At 35.5% G+C, this 16774-nt stretch overlaps 2 protein-coding genes across 11 annotated transcripts in view; one reads left to right on the top strand and one right to left on the bottom strand.

The window, feature by feature from the left end:
* The window catches only part of mapkap1 (MAPK associated protein 1), a 105560-nt gene extending 97587 nt beyond the window's left edge, over positions 1–7973 (bottom strand). For all 7 annotated transcript variants that reach the window (XR_012406659.1, XR_012406661.1, XR_012406660.1 and 4 more), the window contains exons 1-2: positions 7799–7973; positions 133–562 (exon numbers count right to left, since the gene is read on the bottom strand). Coding sequence is in view for 1 of the 7 variants with exons in the window: in XM_003198574.7 (XP_003198622.1) it covers positions 133–409 (277 nt within the window). In the remaining 6 variants the exon portion in view is untranslated. The remainder of the gene's footprint in view (positions 1–132; positions 563–7798) is intronic.
* Positions 7974–12133: 4160 nt separating this feature from the next.
* pbx3a (pre-B-cell leukemia homeobox 3a) overlaps positions 12134–16774 on the top strand; it is a 95982-nt gene continuing 91341 nt past the window's right edge. For all 4 annotated transcript variants that reach the window (XM_073951914.1, XM_005171737.6, XM_068221394.2 and 1 more), the window contains exons 1-2: positions 12134–12730; positions 15321–15394. In XM_073951914.1, coding sequence (XP_073808015.1) covers positions 12567–12730; positions 15321–15394 — 238 coding nt within the window. In that variant the 5' untranslated portion in view covers positions 12134–12566. The remainder of the gene's footprint in view (positions 12731–15320; positions 15395–16774) is intronic.

Genomic DNA, 16774 nt, shown 5'->3' with positions numbered 1-16774 from the left:
CTGAAAAAAATTAACAATATATTTGAGAAGGTTTTGGGTGATTCGTCTTTACCTGTACCAACCACATCATCAGTAAACTGGATTAAAGGGCCGTCAAAAGCAGCAAAGTCAGAGACTCAGACAGCTACTCGCCTGTGTTGGAGCGCCGCCGGATGCCGAAGTCCCAGCTCGAGGTGATGTCGACCGACTGAGAGAGATCGCAGGTCTGTCCGTCTACTCCTCCACCACTGCTATCTCCATACGAACCCCCAGACGAGCCTCCGCCAGCGGACGCCGCAGACAAATGACACTTCTCCAGATCCACATCGTGGTCGATCAGTACCATCTCACACATCCCGGTGTCGTCGCTGGTAACGTGCGACTGCCGGATGTGGGCCAGGATAATGGCCGGGTTGTCCAGGAAAGCCATTCTGAGCACCAGCCCCTCGTCCCTCTTCTTCTGTCCGGATGTGCAGACCCTCAGTCGGAGTGAGAGGATGAAGATTCCTCAGCGATGCAGCGTCTTCTTTTCCTTCTTTTGGGGGTTATTTTCTCCTCTCCATGGTGGGACATGGATGCCTGCCTGCAAGGTAACAATATGCTTAAATATTACCCATTGTGTGCTGTTAGGGATGTTTTCGTCCATTGTGAGGGTGATTTTGAGTCTTAAGCCCCTTTCACACATACAGACCTTTCCGGAAAATTACCTTCAATTCTCTCGATCTCAGTGAAATAGGGGCTTTTTCTGTTAATGTCAGTGAAAGACTGATCCAGCAAACACACACAGTGAAATTGTGCACAGTTTATGAGTTTTAAGTAGTTAGAGCGTTGTAAATACTCATGCTCGCCTCCCTCGCGACAGAGCGCATATGAGGTAAATGATGTCAGTAATAACCAGTTATGGTTATTACTGAACTGATACCGAATTGTCCGCGTCTCCATCGCGGTGCACCGAAGAAACGATTAATTTTGACAACCCTATTAGTTAGTTTAGTTTATTACGTCTGGGAGATTACTGCGAAATCACTAAACATCTATAACGATAGACTGTATTCAAACAGCAATAAATTTAGTTAAATTGACATGCTTACATAAAGCGTAGTACAAATATAAACACCCCTTTATTAACCATAAACAAACAAACAGAAATGGTAGAACGTGATGACGTCAGTAAAATGCCAATTAACGTAATCCAGAGACTTTTAGCGACTTTGAGCAGAGCTTAGCGCCTTTTCATTTAAAATAGTTGGTGACAGTGAGTGATAGAATTAGGTTATAATAATGAGTGACGCCTAATCTTAACATTTAACGTCTCATTTACATTTCAAGTATTTAGAATTTCAGCTTAGCTTCAGGCTTGCATATCATATGCACTTAAGCTGCATATTTCTGTTTAGCAAAATGAATCCAGCAATTATTGACAATTATTTTATGCCACGCTTTTGATGGTTGAAAATGTCACACCGATTCCTACAAAAAAATGCAAGCTAAGATCACTCAATCTTTTTTAGGAAAAAAGAAAATCACAAAGACATACACAAGTGTATAATGGATGAAATGAGTCTTTAAACCAGGTTCTGATCTTGCTCTTATGAGCAGGTTTATGATATAAACATACAATAATGATAATAATAATAATAGGTTAATGCAATAGCTTTGCACTTAAAACTTTACGAAGACATATTTTTGGGGATAATAACAACTAATATTTATATCCAATTAAGAAAACAGTCTGATATATTGAGGCTATACACAAAAAGGCAATATGATATTAGAAAAATCTGACATTGCGATGTTTTGTTTTTCTGCAATATGAATACAATTTAAAGTAAAAAATTTAATCAAATTAAAGTTTTAAACAGTACAATTTCTAGTGCCGGAGTCTTTACACTCTCTTAATATGCTCATACAGTCACCGACCTTAAAGACATGTAAATGATAAGCATTTGCTCTGTTATGGTAAAAACATACAATGACTCCAGCCTGACTACTGAACCGAGGCTCCAGGTCAAAAATAATCCCAATACAACATTGCAGATCTTTGTGGACTATTGCGAATATACACATTGTGATTTCAGAAATTTCAGAAAAGTATTCTTTGCAAATACTAAATAGCGAAATCATATTAGCAGCCAACGACTATCAAAGTACAACAGCGTTCACAGTCAATTAAACAGAGCTAATGTTGTTTTGAAGTCATACTTGCATACAATTTCAGACTGAATATTCAAAGTATCATGGTAAACAATATAGGGACCGTGTAACAAGTTGTGTTCATAACAGTACATCATCATAATATATATGTATTAGCCTTTTTAACTTCTGCTTTATTATTTTATTGAACACAAAAGTCCAAATGTGCGAATATAAAACCAACTTTAACTTCATGCTGTCATGATGGTTCCACTCAATAGAAACTAGGGATGTAACGGTATTGTAAATACCGTCATACCGCAATATTAATTTTTTTCGATATTACCGAAGTCGCATGACTCGGTAAAACTATAGGTCTTCTGAGAAAATTTGCTCAGGCGAATGAAGCGAACGGGAGGTAGCGAAAACTACATTTCCCATCAGCCCAGGCGTGGCCATAATCCTTTGCGGTCTGTTGTCGCTACAGATCCAGTAATGCGGAAATGGAGTGTGCTTCTAGTAGCGGGGATGAAAAAGAGCTGGAGATGATCGAAACCTAAAGCGGGTGTTGTCGCCGCGCGCGTACTGAATAGCAGTGTTGTCGCGCGCGTACTGTAAAGCAGGTCGCACACCAGAAGCGCCGCGCAGCGCCACGCAGCGCCATGTATTTTAGAATTCTAAACATAGGTTTCTATCAGGATACACACACCGGCACCGCAAGTCGGCGGCTGTCGGCGGCGCACGGCGACGGCTCAGGACGCAGTTCATTTTTCAGCCGCGCCACAGAGCGCCATCTGATTAGTTTCATGTTAAATATCCTTCGAATGTGCGCGTCTGGTGTGTGATACTTTAAACTGTCATGTGCGCGCCGTGTCGCGGCGCTTCTGGTGTGCGACCTGCTTAAAGCAGAGAGGGGGGTTGAGTGCGCATACTCAAGAGCGTTGTTGTCGCGCGCCTACTGAAGGGCGGGACGGAGCGTGTGTCGCGTCGCGGGGGCACTTTTGATCATTTTGGAAGGGAACTTTCTATCCAAGACTAAAAAGGGCATGTGCACTGCACAGGTTGAGCCCTATGTGTGCACGTGCCTGCAAGTTGGGGAATAGGACTAATAATCAGTCATGGGGACTGCAGAAACACAGCACACTGTTCAGATTGATGCAGACATGAGACCTCTATCTCAGTCATGGCTTGTCCTCTCAAGTGGGGGAAAGACAATGTACAACGTTACCCACTGCTGTCAACCTGGGCCAAGTCATATCTCTCTGTCCCAGAAACCTCAGTCCCAAATGAGAGGGTTTTTTTCTGTTGCAGGGGACATTGTAAATACCCAGAGATACCAGCTTTTACCAGATTATAGTTATAAGATAATTTTCCTTAAAGCCCATCTCTATCTAAGTAAGTGAGTGAGTGATTAAATGTTGAATGTGATGAGTTTTCAACAATACTAAATTGAAACTTTATTTTTTTACATGGTTTAATATTTTTTTGTTATTAAAATTGAAGTTCCTGTTTCAAAGCTTACAGATAGATGACTAATTTGTATGTCATTGACACTTTTGGCACTTTTTTGGAGTATTTTCATAAGTTTTGCTTTTCCTGTAAATGATTCAATAAATACCGTACCGTGACATTCATACCGAGGTATTACCGTACCGTGAAATTCTGATACCGTTACATCCCTAATAGAAACGCAAACAAAAATCTTCTTAACTAGTTTGAAGTAAGTTAGTTTTATATTCACACATTCAGACTTTCACCTTCTTGACATAATTTCATTAGGTATTTAATTAAAGCAAATTATAAATAGGGAAATCAAATTAGCTGCCGATGACTGTCAATCAATGTTTACAGTCAGTTAAGTCGTGCTAATGTTGTTTTGAAGTCATTACTTGCATGTGATTTCAGACCAATTTTTCAAAATAGCGTAAAAAAAAATATAGCAGGTCACAAGTTATGCTGATGACATCATGTCATAATAATATATATGTGCTATAATATATATGTGTATATTTACCTCAATCACTAGCTGTCAGAAGTGGGGGAAGGTTTATATATTCACACTTTTCTTAATATAATTTCAGAAAAGTTTTCTTTGCAAGTACGAAATAGTGAAATCATATTAGCAGCCAACGACTATCAAAGTACAACAGAGATCACAGTCAATTAAACAGAGCTAATGTTGTTTTGAATTCACAGTTGCATGCAATTTCAGACTTAATATTCAAAGTATCATGGTAAACAATATAGGGACCGTGTAACAAGTTGTGCTCATAACAGTACATCATCATAATATATATGTATTAGCTTTCTTAATTTCTGCTTTGTTATTTTATTGAACACAAAAGTCCAAATGTGCGAATATAAAACCAACTTCAACTTCATGCTGTCATGATTGTTGAAATAGACTCAGCGGAAACCCAAACAAAAACCTTCCTAGCTAGTTTGGGGTAAAGTTAGATTTATATTCATACATTAAGACTTTCACAATTTCATTATGTACTTAATTTGAGCAAATTATAAATAAGGAAATCAAATTAGCTGCCAATGACTGTCAAGCAATGTTTACAGTCAGTTAAGTAGTGCTAATGTTGTTTTGAAGTCGTACTTAAATCCTTAAATGCAATTTTAGACTGAATATTCAAAGCAGCATGGTAAACAATATAGGGACCGTGTAACAAGTTGTGTTCATAACAGTACATCATCATAATATATATGTATTAGCCTTTTTAAATTCTGCTTTGTTATTGTTATTGAACACAAAAGTCCAAATGTGCGAATATAAAACCAACTTCAACTTCATGCTGTCATGATGGTTCCACTCAATGGAAACCCAAACAAAAACCTTCTTAACTAGTTTGAAGTAAGTTAGTTTTATATTCACACATTCAGACTTTCACCTTCTTGACATAATTTAATTAGGTATTTAATTTGAGCAAATTATAGATGGGGAAATCAAATTAGCTGCCGATGACTGTCAAGCAATGTTTACAGTCAGTTAAGTCGTGCTAATGTTGTTTTGAAGTCGTACTTGAATGCTTAAATGCAATTTTAGACTGAATATTCAAAGTAGTGTGGTAAACAATATGGGAACCATGTCAAAGGTAATGCTAATAACAGTAAATCATCATAATTTACATGTATTAGCCCTTTTAAATTCTGCTTTATTATTTTATTGAATGCTTAAGTCTAAATGTGCGAATATAAGACCGACTTTAACATAAAGGTAAAGTTGGTTGTATTTTAGCACATTCGTTTATTTACAAGTGTCTATATAGTTTACCATGTTATTTTGAATATTTGATCGGAATTAGCATGCAAGTATGACTTGAAAACAACATTAACACTGCTTATTTGACTGTAAACAGTGTTGTACTTTGATAGTCATTAGCTGCTAATATGATTTCGCTATTTTGAGTTTGTAAATAATACTTTTATGGAATTATATTATTAAGGGGAAAGTCCGAATGTGTGAATATAAAACCAACTTTACCTATATAATTTTAACTTCATACTGTCCTGATGGTTCCACTCAATAGAAACCCAAACAAAAATCTTCCTTACTAGTTTGGGGTAAAGTTAGTTTTATATTCACACATTCAGACTTTCACCTTCTTGACATAATTTCATTAGGTATTTAATTAAAGCAAATTATAAATAAGGAAATCAAATTAGCTGCCGATGACTGTCAAGCAATGTTTACAGTCAGTTAAGTAGTGCTAATGTCGTTTTGAAGTCGTAATTAAATCCTTAAATGCAATTTTAGACTGAATATTCAAAGTAGTGTGGTAAACAATATGGGAAGCATGTCAAAAGTTATGCTGATAACAGTACATCATTGTAATAAACATGTATTAGCCCTTTTAAATCTGCTCTACTATTTTATTCAACGCTGAAGTCTGAATGTGCGAATATAAGACCAGCTTTAACAGAGGTAAAGTTGGTTTTATTTTCACACTTTCGTTCATTTAAAAGTCTCTATATTGTTTACCATGTTACTTTGAATATTTGATCAGAATTAGCATGCAAGTATGACTTGAAAACAACATTAACACTGCTTATTTGACTGTGAACAATGTTGTACTTTGATAGTCATTAGCTGCTAATATGATTTCGCTATTTAGAATTTGTAAATAATACTTTTATGAAATTATATTATTAAGGAGAAAGTCTGAATGTGTGAATATAAAACCAACTTTACCTCTATAACTTTAACTTCATGCTGTCATGATGGTTCCACTCAATAGAAACCCAAACAAAAATCTTCTTAACTAGTTTGGGGTAAAGTTAGTTTTATATTCACACATTCAGACTTTCACCTTCTTGACATAATTTCATTAGGTATTTAATTAAAGCAAATTATAAATAAGGAAATCAAATTAGCTGCCGATGACTGTCAAGCAATGTTTACAGTCAGTTAAGTCGTGCTAATGTTGTTTTGAAGTCGTACTTGAATGCTTAAATGCAATTTTAGACTGAATATTCAAAGTAGTGTGGTAAACAATATGGGAAGCATGTCAAAAGCTATGTTATTAACAGTACATCATTATAATAAACATGTATTAGCCCTTTTAAATCTGCTTTACTATTTTATTCAACGCTAAAGTCTGAATGTGCGAATATAAGACCAGCTTTAACAGAGGTAAAGTTGGTTTTATTTTCGCACTTTCGTTCATTTAAAAGTCTCTATATTGTTTACCATGTTACTTTGAAAATTTGATCGGAATTAGCATGCAAGTATGACTTGAAAACAACATTAACACTGCTTATTTGACTGTGAACAATGTTGTACTTTGATAGTCATTAGCTGCTAATATGATTTCGCTATTTAGAATTTGTAAATAATACTTTTATGAAATTATATTATTAAGGAGAAAGTCTGAATGTGTGAATATGAAACCAACTTTACCTCTATAACTTTAACTTCATGCTGTCATGATGGTTCCACTCAATAGAAACCCAAACAAAAATCTTCTTAACTAGTTTGGGGTAAAGTTAGTTTTATATTCACACATTCAGACTTTCACCTTCCTGACATAATTTAATTTGGTATTTAATTTCAGCAAATTATAAATAGGGAAATCAAATAAGCTGCCGATGACTGTCAATCAATGTTTACAGTCAGTTAAGTAGTGCTAATGTCGTTTTGAAGTCGTACTTAAATCCTTAAATGCAATTTTAGACTGAATATTCAAAGTATCGTGGTAAACAATATGGGAAGCATGTCAAAATGTATGCTGATAACAGTACATCATTATAATAAACATGTATAGCCCATTTAAATTCTGCTTTACTATTTTATTCAACGCTGAAGTCTGAATGTGCGAATATAAGACCGACTTTACCTCAATCTTAACAAGACCAGGACAACCATGCCATACTGTAACACCACATGTTAAAAAAGAATAAACATAACATTAACTCTAAACAAAATGAGAAGTGATGCTAAAATGCTAATTAGCCACAAGATATTCAAGTTACTTCTTATAACCGCGATAACTGAGTCGTGTTGAGAAGGTGAATGATCGCAAAAGTGCTCTCATTACTGTCTCACACGACTAATGTTATATTTAAGCCCTATTTTTGATAAAACAGACGTCATTCAGAGCTAAGTGAACGCGCATAGTCAGCCTATGCTAACGCTAGTGCTAATCTGCTCGATAAGCCTGAACCATTAGCGCATATTTACCTTCATTCAAGGCTGTAACAGCGGCTGAAAACATGACAGAGCCGCCACACCGTCTGAGCGAGACGCCGACCGGACTGTTTCATTTCATACTTATGGAGAAATCCGCCCCAAAACTGAAGAAATGTCTCTGTTTACTGTGTTGTTCCTGTGTTGGTGATTCTGGAAGCTACTTCCTGCGGGTTTGCCTCTCATACCGGAACAACACCGCTCGGGAGAACGCCCTCCGGAATGGAAGATAGACAGGGCATGTGGCCAATCAAAGACTAGAGATTGTTTATGACAAAAAATAAAGTAGACAGAATTCATTTATATTTTATAACTAACTATAGTAACTATATAGTATTATAATACAACTATTAAAGAAAAAGACTAAACACAGAATTGAAATAAAATAAAAGACCTTTGAAGGACTCAAGGACTGTTTATGATAATAAAGTAGACAGATGGAGTGATAATAAATAATAATAAATTTATGATAATAAAGTAGACACATGGAGGGTTGTTTAACTAAATAAAATTAAATAAAATTGAATTAATGTAATTTTAATTAAATGTAATTTTATTTTAAATTTAATTTTATTTTATTATTTAATTTTATTTCACTTTTAATTTAATTTGTTTCATTTAATTTTATTCTATTTTATTATTTTATTTAATTTAATTTAAATTTAAATTTATTTTTATTTTATTTATTTATTTATTTATTTATTTATTTTTTCATTCATTTTTTTTTTCGGCTTAGTCCCTTTATTAATCTGGGGTCACCACAGTGGAATGAACCGCCAACTTATTCAGCACGTTTCACACAGTGGATACCCTTCCAGCTGCAACCCAAAGACATGTGGTACAGGTGAATTGGGTAGGCTGAATTGTCCATAGTGTATGAATGTGAATAAGTGTGTTTCCCAGAGATAGGTTGCGGCGGGATAGGGCATCCGCTGCATAAAAACGTGCTGGATAAGTTGGTGACCCCGGATTAATAAAGGGACTAAACCGAAAAGACAACAAATAATTTAATTTAATTTAATTTAATTTAATTTAATTTAATTTAATTTAATTTAATTTAATTTAATTTAATTTAATTTAATTTACTCTTGTGAACTCTTTACTTTATTTATTTATTATAATAAAAAGTCAGCCAAGAGATTATAAAAAACATATATAAGGTAGAGAGATTAACAGTTGTTTAATTTAATTTAATTTTATTGTATTTTATATTAAATATTTATTTTTACATTTTACTTTGCTTTTATTAAATATATATTACAATTTTTTAATTTAATTTAATTTAATTTAATTTAATTTAATTTAATTTAATTTAATTTAATTTAATTTAATTTAATTTTTATTTGGGTAATTTCTAAAAGGTAAATATTTTAAATATGTAAGATTAGTAAAACAGCATTGTTTTTTATAACTTGAAATAATGTTTAAATAAACAATTTATAAAATATTTACAAATGTTAAAGATCTCATATTTTAAAGGACTCTTGTGAACTCTTTACTTTATTTATTTATTATAATAAAAAGTCAGCCAAGAGATTATAAAAAACATATATAAGGTAGAGAGATTAACAGTTGTTTAATTTAATTTAATTTTATTGTATTTTATATTAAATATTTATTTTTACATTTTACTTTGCTTTTATTAAATATATATTACAATTTTTTAATTTAATTTAATTTAATTTAATTTAATTTAATTTAATTTAATTTAATTTAATTTAATTTAATTTAATTTAATTTAATTTAGGGACGACGTGGTGCAGTGGTTGTGCTGTCGCCTCACCGCAAGAAGGTTGTTGGTTCAAGCATTGGCTGGGTCAGCTGGAGTTTCTGTGTGGAGTTTGCATGATCTCCCCGCGTTCGCATGGGTTTCCTCCGGGTGCTCCGGTTTCCCCCACAGTCTAAAGACATGCAGGACAGGTGAATTGGGTAGGCTGTGATAATATAGGCTGTGAGTGTGGATGTTTCCCAGAGATGGGTTGCGGCTGGAAGGGGAACTGTTGTGTAAAAAGTGCTGGATAAGTTGGCGGTTCATTCCGCTGTGGCGACCCCAGATTGATAAAGGGAATGAGCCGAAAAGAAAATAAATGAATGAATGAATGAATAAATGAATGAATGAAAGATATTAATTGTAATATGCAGTGGTTATTTTAGAGAGAACCGAAATGTCAGATGTCATAAAAATAAGCTAAAGTTTTTAGACTGATTCTGTCATGATGATGAGGCATATTTTAGGGTTAACTGACAAATTTTTTTTAAGTATTCATGTATTTATATGGTGGGTATGTATATACACACCGGCCACTTTATTAGGTACACCTTACTAGTGCCTGGTTGGACCCCTTTTGCCTTCAGAACTGCCTTAATCCTTCATGGCATAGATTCAACAAGCAACTGGAAATATTCCTCAGAAATTTCCCTCCATATTGACATGAGAGCATCACACAGTTGCTGCAGATTTGTCAGCTGCACATTCATGATGCCAATCTCCCGTTCCACCACATCATCCCAAAGTGCTCTATTGGATTGAGTTCTGGGGACTGTGGAGGCCATTTGAGTATAGTTAACTCATTGTCATGTGCAAGAAACCAGTATGAGATGATTCACGCTTAATGACATGGTGCGTTATCCTGCTGGAAGTAGCCATCAGAAGATGGGTGTGGTCATAAAGGGATGAACATGGTCAGCAACAATACTCAGGTAGGCTGTGGTATCGACATGATGCTCAATTGGTACTAATAAGCCCAAAGTGTGCCAAGAAAATATCCCCCACACCATTACACCACCTCCACCAGCCTGAACTGTTGATACAAGGCAGGATGGATCCATGCTTTCATGATGTTGATGCCAAATTCTGACCCGACCATCCGAATGTTACAGCAGAAATGGAGCCTCATCAGAGCAGGCAACGTTTTTCCAATCTTCTAGTGTCCAGTTTTGGTGAGCCTGTGTGAATTATAGCCTCAGTTTCCTGTTCTTAGCTGACAGGAGCGGCACCCGGTGTGGTCTTCTGCTGCTGTGGCCCATCCGCCTCAAGGTTGGACGTGTTGTGTGTTCAGAGATGCTCTTCTGCAGACCTCGGTTGTATCGAGTGCTTATTTGAGTTACTGTTGCCTTTCTATCAGCTGGAACTAGTCTGGCCATTCTCCTCTGAATATTTTTATGAATATTTTTTATCAATTTCCCAGTGAATCAGTCAATATTTGTGGTGCATTTAAACAAAACAGATTTAATAAATAGATATATTTATTAAAATAATATTTTAGTCACAGAGCATCTTTAGAAATAGTTCCAATAAGTTATTGCCAAAAAAAAACAAAAAAAAAAAAAATACACAAACTACAAAATGTCAACTAAATTTTATATTTTTAATGATTCTCTTGATTTTTATAAATCAAGAGAAACATTAATTAAATAAATAAAATAAAATAAAATAAATAAAATATAAATAAAATAAATAAAATATAAATAAAATAAAATAAAATAAAATAAAATAAAATAAAATAAAATAAAATAAAATAAAATAAAATAAAATAAAATAAAATTAAATTAAATTAAATTAAATTAAATTAAATTAAATTATTCATTCACATTTTTGGACGGTGAATTTTTTGTTGTAAGATTAGCTCCAGATCTGGCTTCATTGCTAACTAATCTAATGTATATGCACAAATATATATTTATAAAGCATCCTATTGAAAATAATAATTTAAAAGAGAGATGAGGGGGCACTCATATATGCTCAGCACTGTATGTTTAACAGTTTTTTTTACACATTTCACACTATTATTTTACACATAATAGTTTAATAACTCATTTCTAATAACTGACTTATTTTATTTTGCTATAATGACATAATATTTGAGTGTTTTTAAGATACAAATATTCAGCTTAAAATGACATTTAAAGGCTTAACTAGGTTAAGTAGATTTAAGTTATGATAATTAGGCAAGTCACTATATGACGATGGTTTGTTCTGCTGACAATCGTAAACAAAAATTGCTTAAGGGGGCTAATAATATTGACCTTAAAATGATTTAAAAGCTGCTTTTATTCAAGCGAAAATAAAGCAAGTAAGACTTTCTCCAGAAGAAAAAAAATATTACAGGAAATACTGTGAAAAATTCCTGAATCTGTTAAGCATCATTTGGGAAATAGTTGACAAAGAAAATCACAGGAGTGCGAATAATTCTGACTTCAAGTATGTAAGGTCTGTCTTTTAGTAGCGGCGGTGGGCGGAGTCTACACACACACACACACACACACACACACACTGATGTTCAACACTGTTCATCATCCTCATCCTCAGGAGCTGCTGCTGTTCAGGACACACACAGGAAAATCCACACGGAGATTCTCACAGCATCACATTGTGCATCATCACCCAGAGGAGACAAATCTGCTTTAACAACCTGTCCGTGTTGTTATTCAGCAGCGCGACGAGAATCTCAGTCACATTTCCGAAGATGGAAATCAAATAGACGCGGATTTACCTGAAGTTTTGCAGAAGCGGACACTGGAGTAAGCTGGAATAATAGCGTGCAATATTAACTATTGGAAATGCTGAACAATAACTGAACAAACACAGACTGCTTCTGATACTGGACATCGCACTTTTTTGCGTGTTTTTATTTGCGCGCCCTCGGGACTGTTACGCGCATCCATCATTTAGATTGCGTTGAACTATTCAGGAGTCAGGACAGCGTGTGAATCTCTCTTTCTCTCTGTCTGGAGTGGATTTAACACGTTAATACGCTGTAAGATGGAGGATCAGACGCATCTAATGCAGACCCTGGGCGGTGTGACCCTCGCCGGACACCCGCTGTCCTTACCGGCGCCTCATGACGGAAAACAGCAGGACATCGGAGACATTTTACAGCAGATCATGACCATCACCGACCAGAGCCTGGACGAGGCGCAGGCAAAGTTAGTTTCACAACAAACTTAAATAAATGTGCATATTAACTATACATTATTATTATTATTATTATTATTATTATTATTATTATTATTATTATTTAATCACAAAAAACGTTGTGCACTTTGGGTGGCTTACTCAAATCCTAGCTATTTTTAATGAGCTGAAATAACAATTCTTGAGGGTTTTGGGGGGGACAACCTAATTGTTTTATTTTCAATTCACTTAAATTTGTAAAAAAAAAAAAAAAAAAAAAAATATATATATATATATATATATATATATATATATATATATATATATATATATAATTTTAATTATTATTATTTAACAACAAAACACATATCAGTGTGAACAAAATAACTGAACACAGGATATATGATAGTTCCACCGTTCACTTCTGTCTATGTGCATACTATTTATTAGCCCATATTATTATATAACAACACTAAAAAAATGATTTTTGGGTTTAGCTACTAATATTTTAAGGTAAGTGTTGAAAACTAATTATATAGGCTGAAATTAAGGAAATTAAATTTAGTAATGTTCAACTTAATTTGTTTTGTTTACATTCAGCCCATGTAAATTGTTTGCAACCACTTTCATGTGCATACTGTTTATTGTATTATTATAATATATAACAACAACAAAAGTATTTAATACACTCAAAAATACGTTTGTATTGGACGCCTTACTCAAATCATACCTATATTAAATGAGCTAAAACAACACAATTCTTGAGTTTTTTTGGGGGGACAACCTAATTGTTTTAATAGTCAATTCACTTAAATTTGTAAAAAAAAAAAAAAAAAAAAAAAAAAAAAAAAAAAAAAAAATATATATATATATATATATATATATATATATATATATATATATATATATGTAAATAATGAACACGGGTTGATATGTAACCTTTACTGCACAATTATGTTTAAGTGCATACTATTTCTTACATTATAACAACCAAAACGTATTTAAACCTGAGCACCCGGAGGAAACCCACGTGAACACAGGTAGAACATGCAAACTCCACACAGAAACACCAACTGAGCCAAGGTTCGAATCAGCGACCCAGCGACCTTCTTGCTGCAAGGTGACAGCACTACCTACTGCGCCACTGTGTCACCCCTGCACAAAATTAGTTATTATAAATTAGTTAATAAAACTATTATGTGGAACGTGTCAGTAAATCGCTCTTTTAAACAGCACTTGGCAAAATATTCTGAAAAGAATTCAAATTTCACAGGAGTATGAAAAATGTTGTTTATAACTCTATGGCAGGGGTCACCAAACTTGTTCCTGGAGGGCACATTTTACTTGTTCCTGCACATTTTAGCTTTAACCCTAATCAAACACACCTGAACAAGCTAATCAAGGTCTTACTAGGTATACTTGAAACATCCAGGCAGGTGTGTTGAGGCAAGTTGGAGCTAAACCCTGCAGGGACTGAGCCCTCCAGGACTGAGATTGGTGACCCCTGCTCTATGCCCTTTAAACGATAAAAGAGCAATATAGGCCACTAATGCACATGAAAAATAATAATTTGCTTCCTAAAGAGAAACACTGCATAGATATCTACATTAGATGTCGCCTGGCCTATTGTTGTCTATTGGACGGAATGCGTCAATAGCGCCGCCATCTTCGTACAGGGTAGCGCTCCTTTGAAATGAATGCGGGACCAAGGTACAGTGGAGGACTGTGGCCATCCAAAGCCAGAGATATACACATATACACATATATCTATGATCGGGAGATTTCCTGGATGTTAGTATGTAATTTTTTTTCTAATTACGAAAATTATAATTTTACATGACTTTTCTACATTGATGGATCAGTGACCGCACGGGCATTCCTGACTAAAAGCTTGTGTTTGTGTGTACAGAAATGTACTATTCACCCTCCCTGTTAAATTTGATCTAATCATGTCCTGAAACACAGCTCCTCTCCTGCTTTCACTTCTCATACTGACGGAGGGAGCGATTCGTTTGTGAATGAATCCCCCGAACGACTCTTTCACTAGCCGACAATAATACAAGTTTCTGGCAGCGCAGCATCTCGTTGTCATATTTCTTTTGCATTGTTTGCTGATTTTATTCAACAAAACTATTATAAGCCGAGTGTTTAGTGCGAGTTGGAGCTGCTTTGCCTTATGGTGAATGCAGTAAGAGACTGTTATCATCAATAACTTATAACTAATAACTTAGCACAAAAGTTCAGAACATACAAAAACAGAAAAAAACTTAATCTTACCTATGAAATGTTCTGCCTTTGTGCTTTGTTTTCTTTGTTTGCTCGTTACTACACCCGTAGACATCGCTAAAGTCCCGCATCTTCACGTAATAACACTGTCTTGACTAGTGAGGTTGAGTGACATTTGTCCTGGGAGCACTGTACCAATGTGGCGGCGCTATTGACACATGCTCAGGGTCCCTATGCGATATCTAGTGTATATATCTATGGAAACACTGAACCTACATGAAACTGTGAGAAGCAGTTAAGTAGCCAAATTTAGCAGCACAGTTGAGGAGTCAATTCGAAACACTATTTGAACTGCATGTGTGAATGATCAAATATTCCTCTGCTTGTCTTTAATAGAAAGCACGGGCTGAACTGTCACCGGATGAAGCCGGCTCTCTTCAGCGTGCTCTGCGAAATCAAAGAGAAAACAGGTGAGTGCTCCTTTATTTCCCGCACAATGTGCCCCCGTAATACACCTGCACGGATGCTGCTTTTCAATGTAGCTCACAATAGTCTGACTGAAGCTCACGTTTAATACAGACAATAGTGTGTTTTACACTGACAGATGCTTCTCTAGCAAGGTGTCAATGAGCTGTGTCTGTGTGCTTCCGGATGACGTGTTTGATAATGGTGCGATTGCAGTATTCAAGCCAAAACAATGCATGTTAACAGAGAAAAACTATTAAAGGAGAACTATTGTGCAAACATCCATTTCTGTGTGGAGTTTGCATGTTCTCGTGTCGCTGGGGGTTTCCTCCGGGTACTTCGGTTTCCCTCACAGTCCAAACACATGCGCTATAGGGGAATTGGGTAAACAAAATATGCCATAGTGTATGAGCATGTGTGTGAATGCAAGGGTGTATGGGTGTTTCCCATATCTGGGTTGCAGCTGGAAGGGCACACGTTGTGCAAAACATATGCTGGAATAGCTGGCAGTTCATTCCACTGTGGCGACCCCTAATAAATAAGGGACCACTAAACACACAGTGGTGTTAGAATAAGATGCAGGACAGGCTTATTGTGGATACGTACCCCTGTCTACATTTCTGGAGAGTGGGAATTATGTAGCCAGACGTACGTTCGCCTTAAAAACGAATGCTATGCAGCTGTATGACATCGCAGATGGCTTCTTTTCTTTTTCACGCTACACCTTACCTCCATATAGATTGCTTTTTCACTGTTACCAGTTTGCCCAGTAGTTCACCATGAATATCTTCAGACTTGGGATGCGGAGCGAAGTTGACCGTGACAATAGGGTTCAAGTCTGGCAAAGAATAGTTACAGAAACCAGATAACACAAAAACATAAAATAAAGAAGTAGGGGCGACATGGTGTGGAGCTTGCATGTTCTCCGTGTGCTCCGGTGTCCCCCACAGTCTAAACACATGCGCTATAGGTAAATTGAATAAACTAAATTGGCTGTAGTGTATGTGTGTGATTGTATGGATGTTTCCCAGTACTGGGTTGCAGCTGGAAGGGCATCCGCTGTGTAAATCAGATGCTGAATAAGTTGGCGGTTCATTCCACTGTGGCGACCCATGATGAATAAAGGGACTAAACCGTAGAAAAATGTATGAAGTACGTAATTTAAACAACAAGCTGAAAATGTGGTGAAATCACGCAACGGCTTTTCTTTTTCTAAATTGCTTTTGAAAACACTATCAGTTGGGTTTAGGGAAGGGGGTGGGTGGTTCAGTCAATCATGACTGCTGCCCATTACATTACAAACCACAGGAGAGGGACAATTCTCCAGCAGGATAGCGCCCTCATACTTCAGCCTCCACATCAAAGCTCCTGCAAGCAAAGACGGT

Source organism: Danio rerio, chromosome 5 (genome assembly GCF_049306965.1).
Source record: "Danio rerio strain Tuebingen ecotype United States chromosome 5, GRCz12tu, whole genome shotgun sequence".
Lineage (NCBI taxonomy): Eukaryota > Metazoa > Chordata > Actinopteri > Cypriniformes > Danionidae > Danio > Danio rerio.
This window is presented reverse-complemented; position numbering and strand designations above follow the sequence as displayed.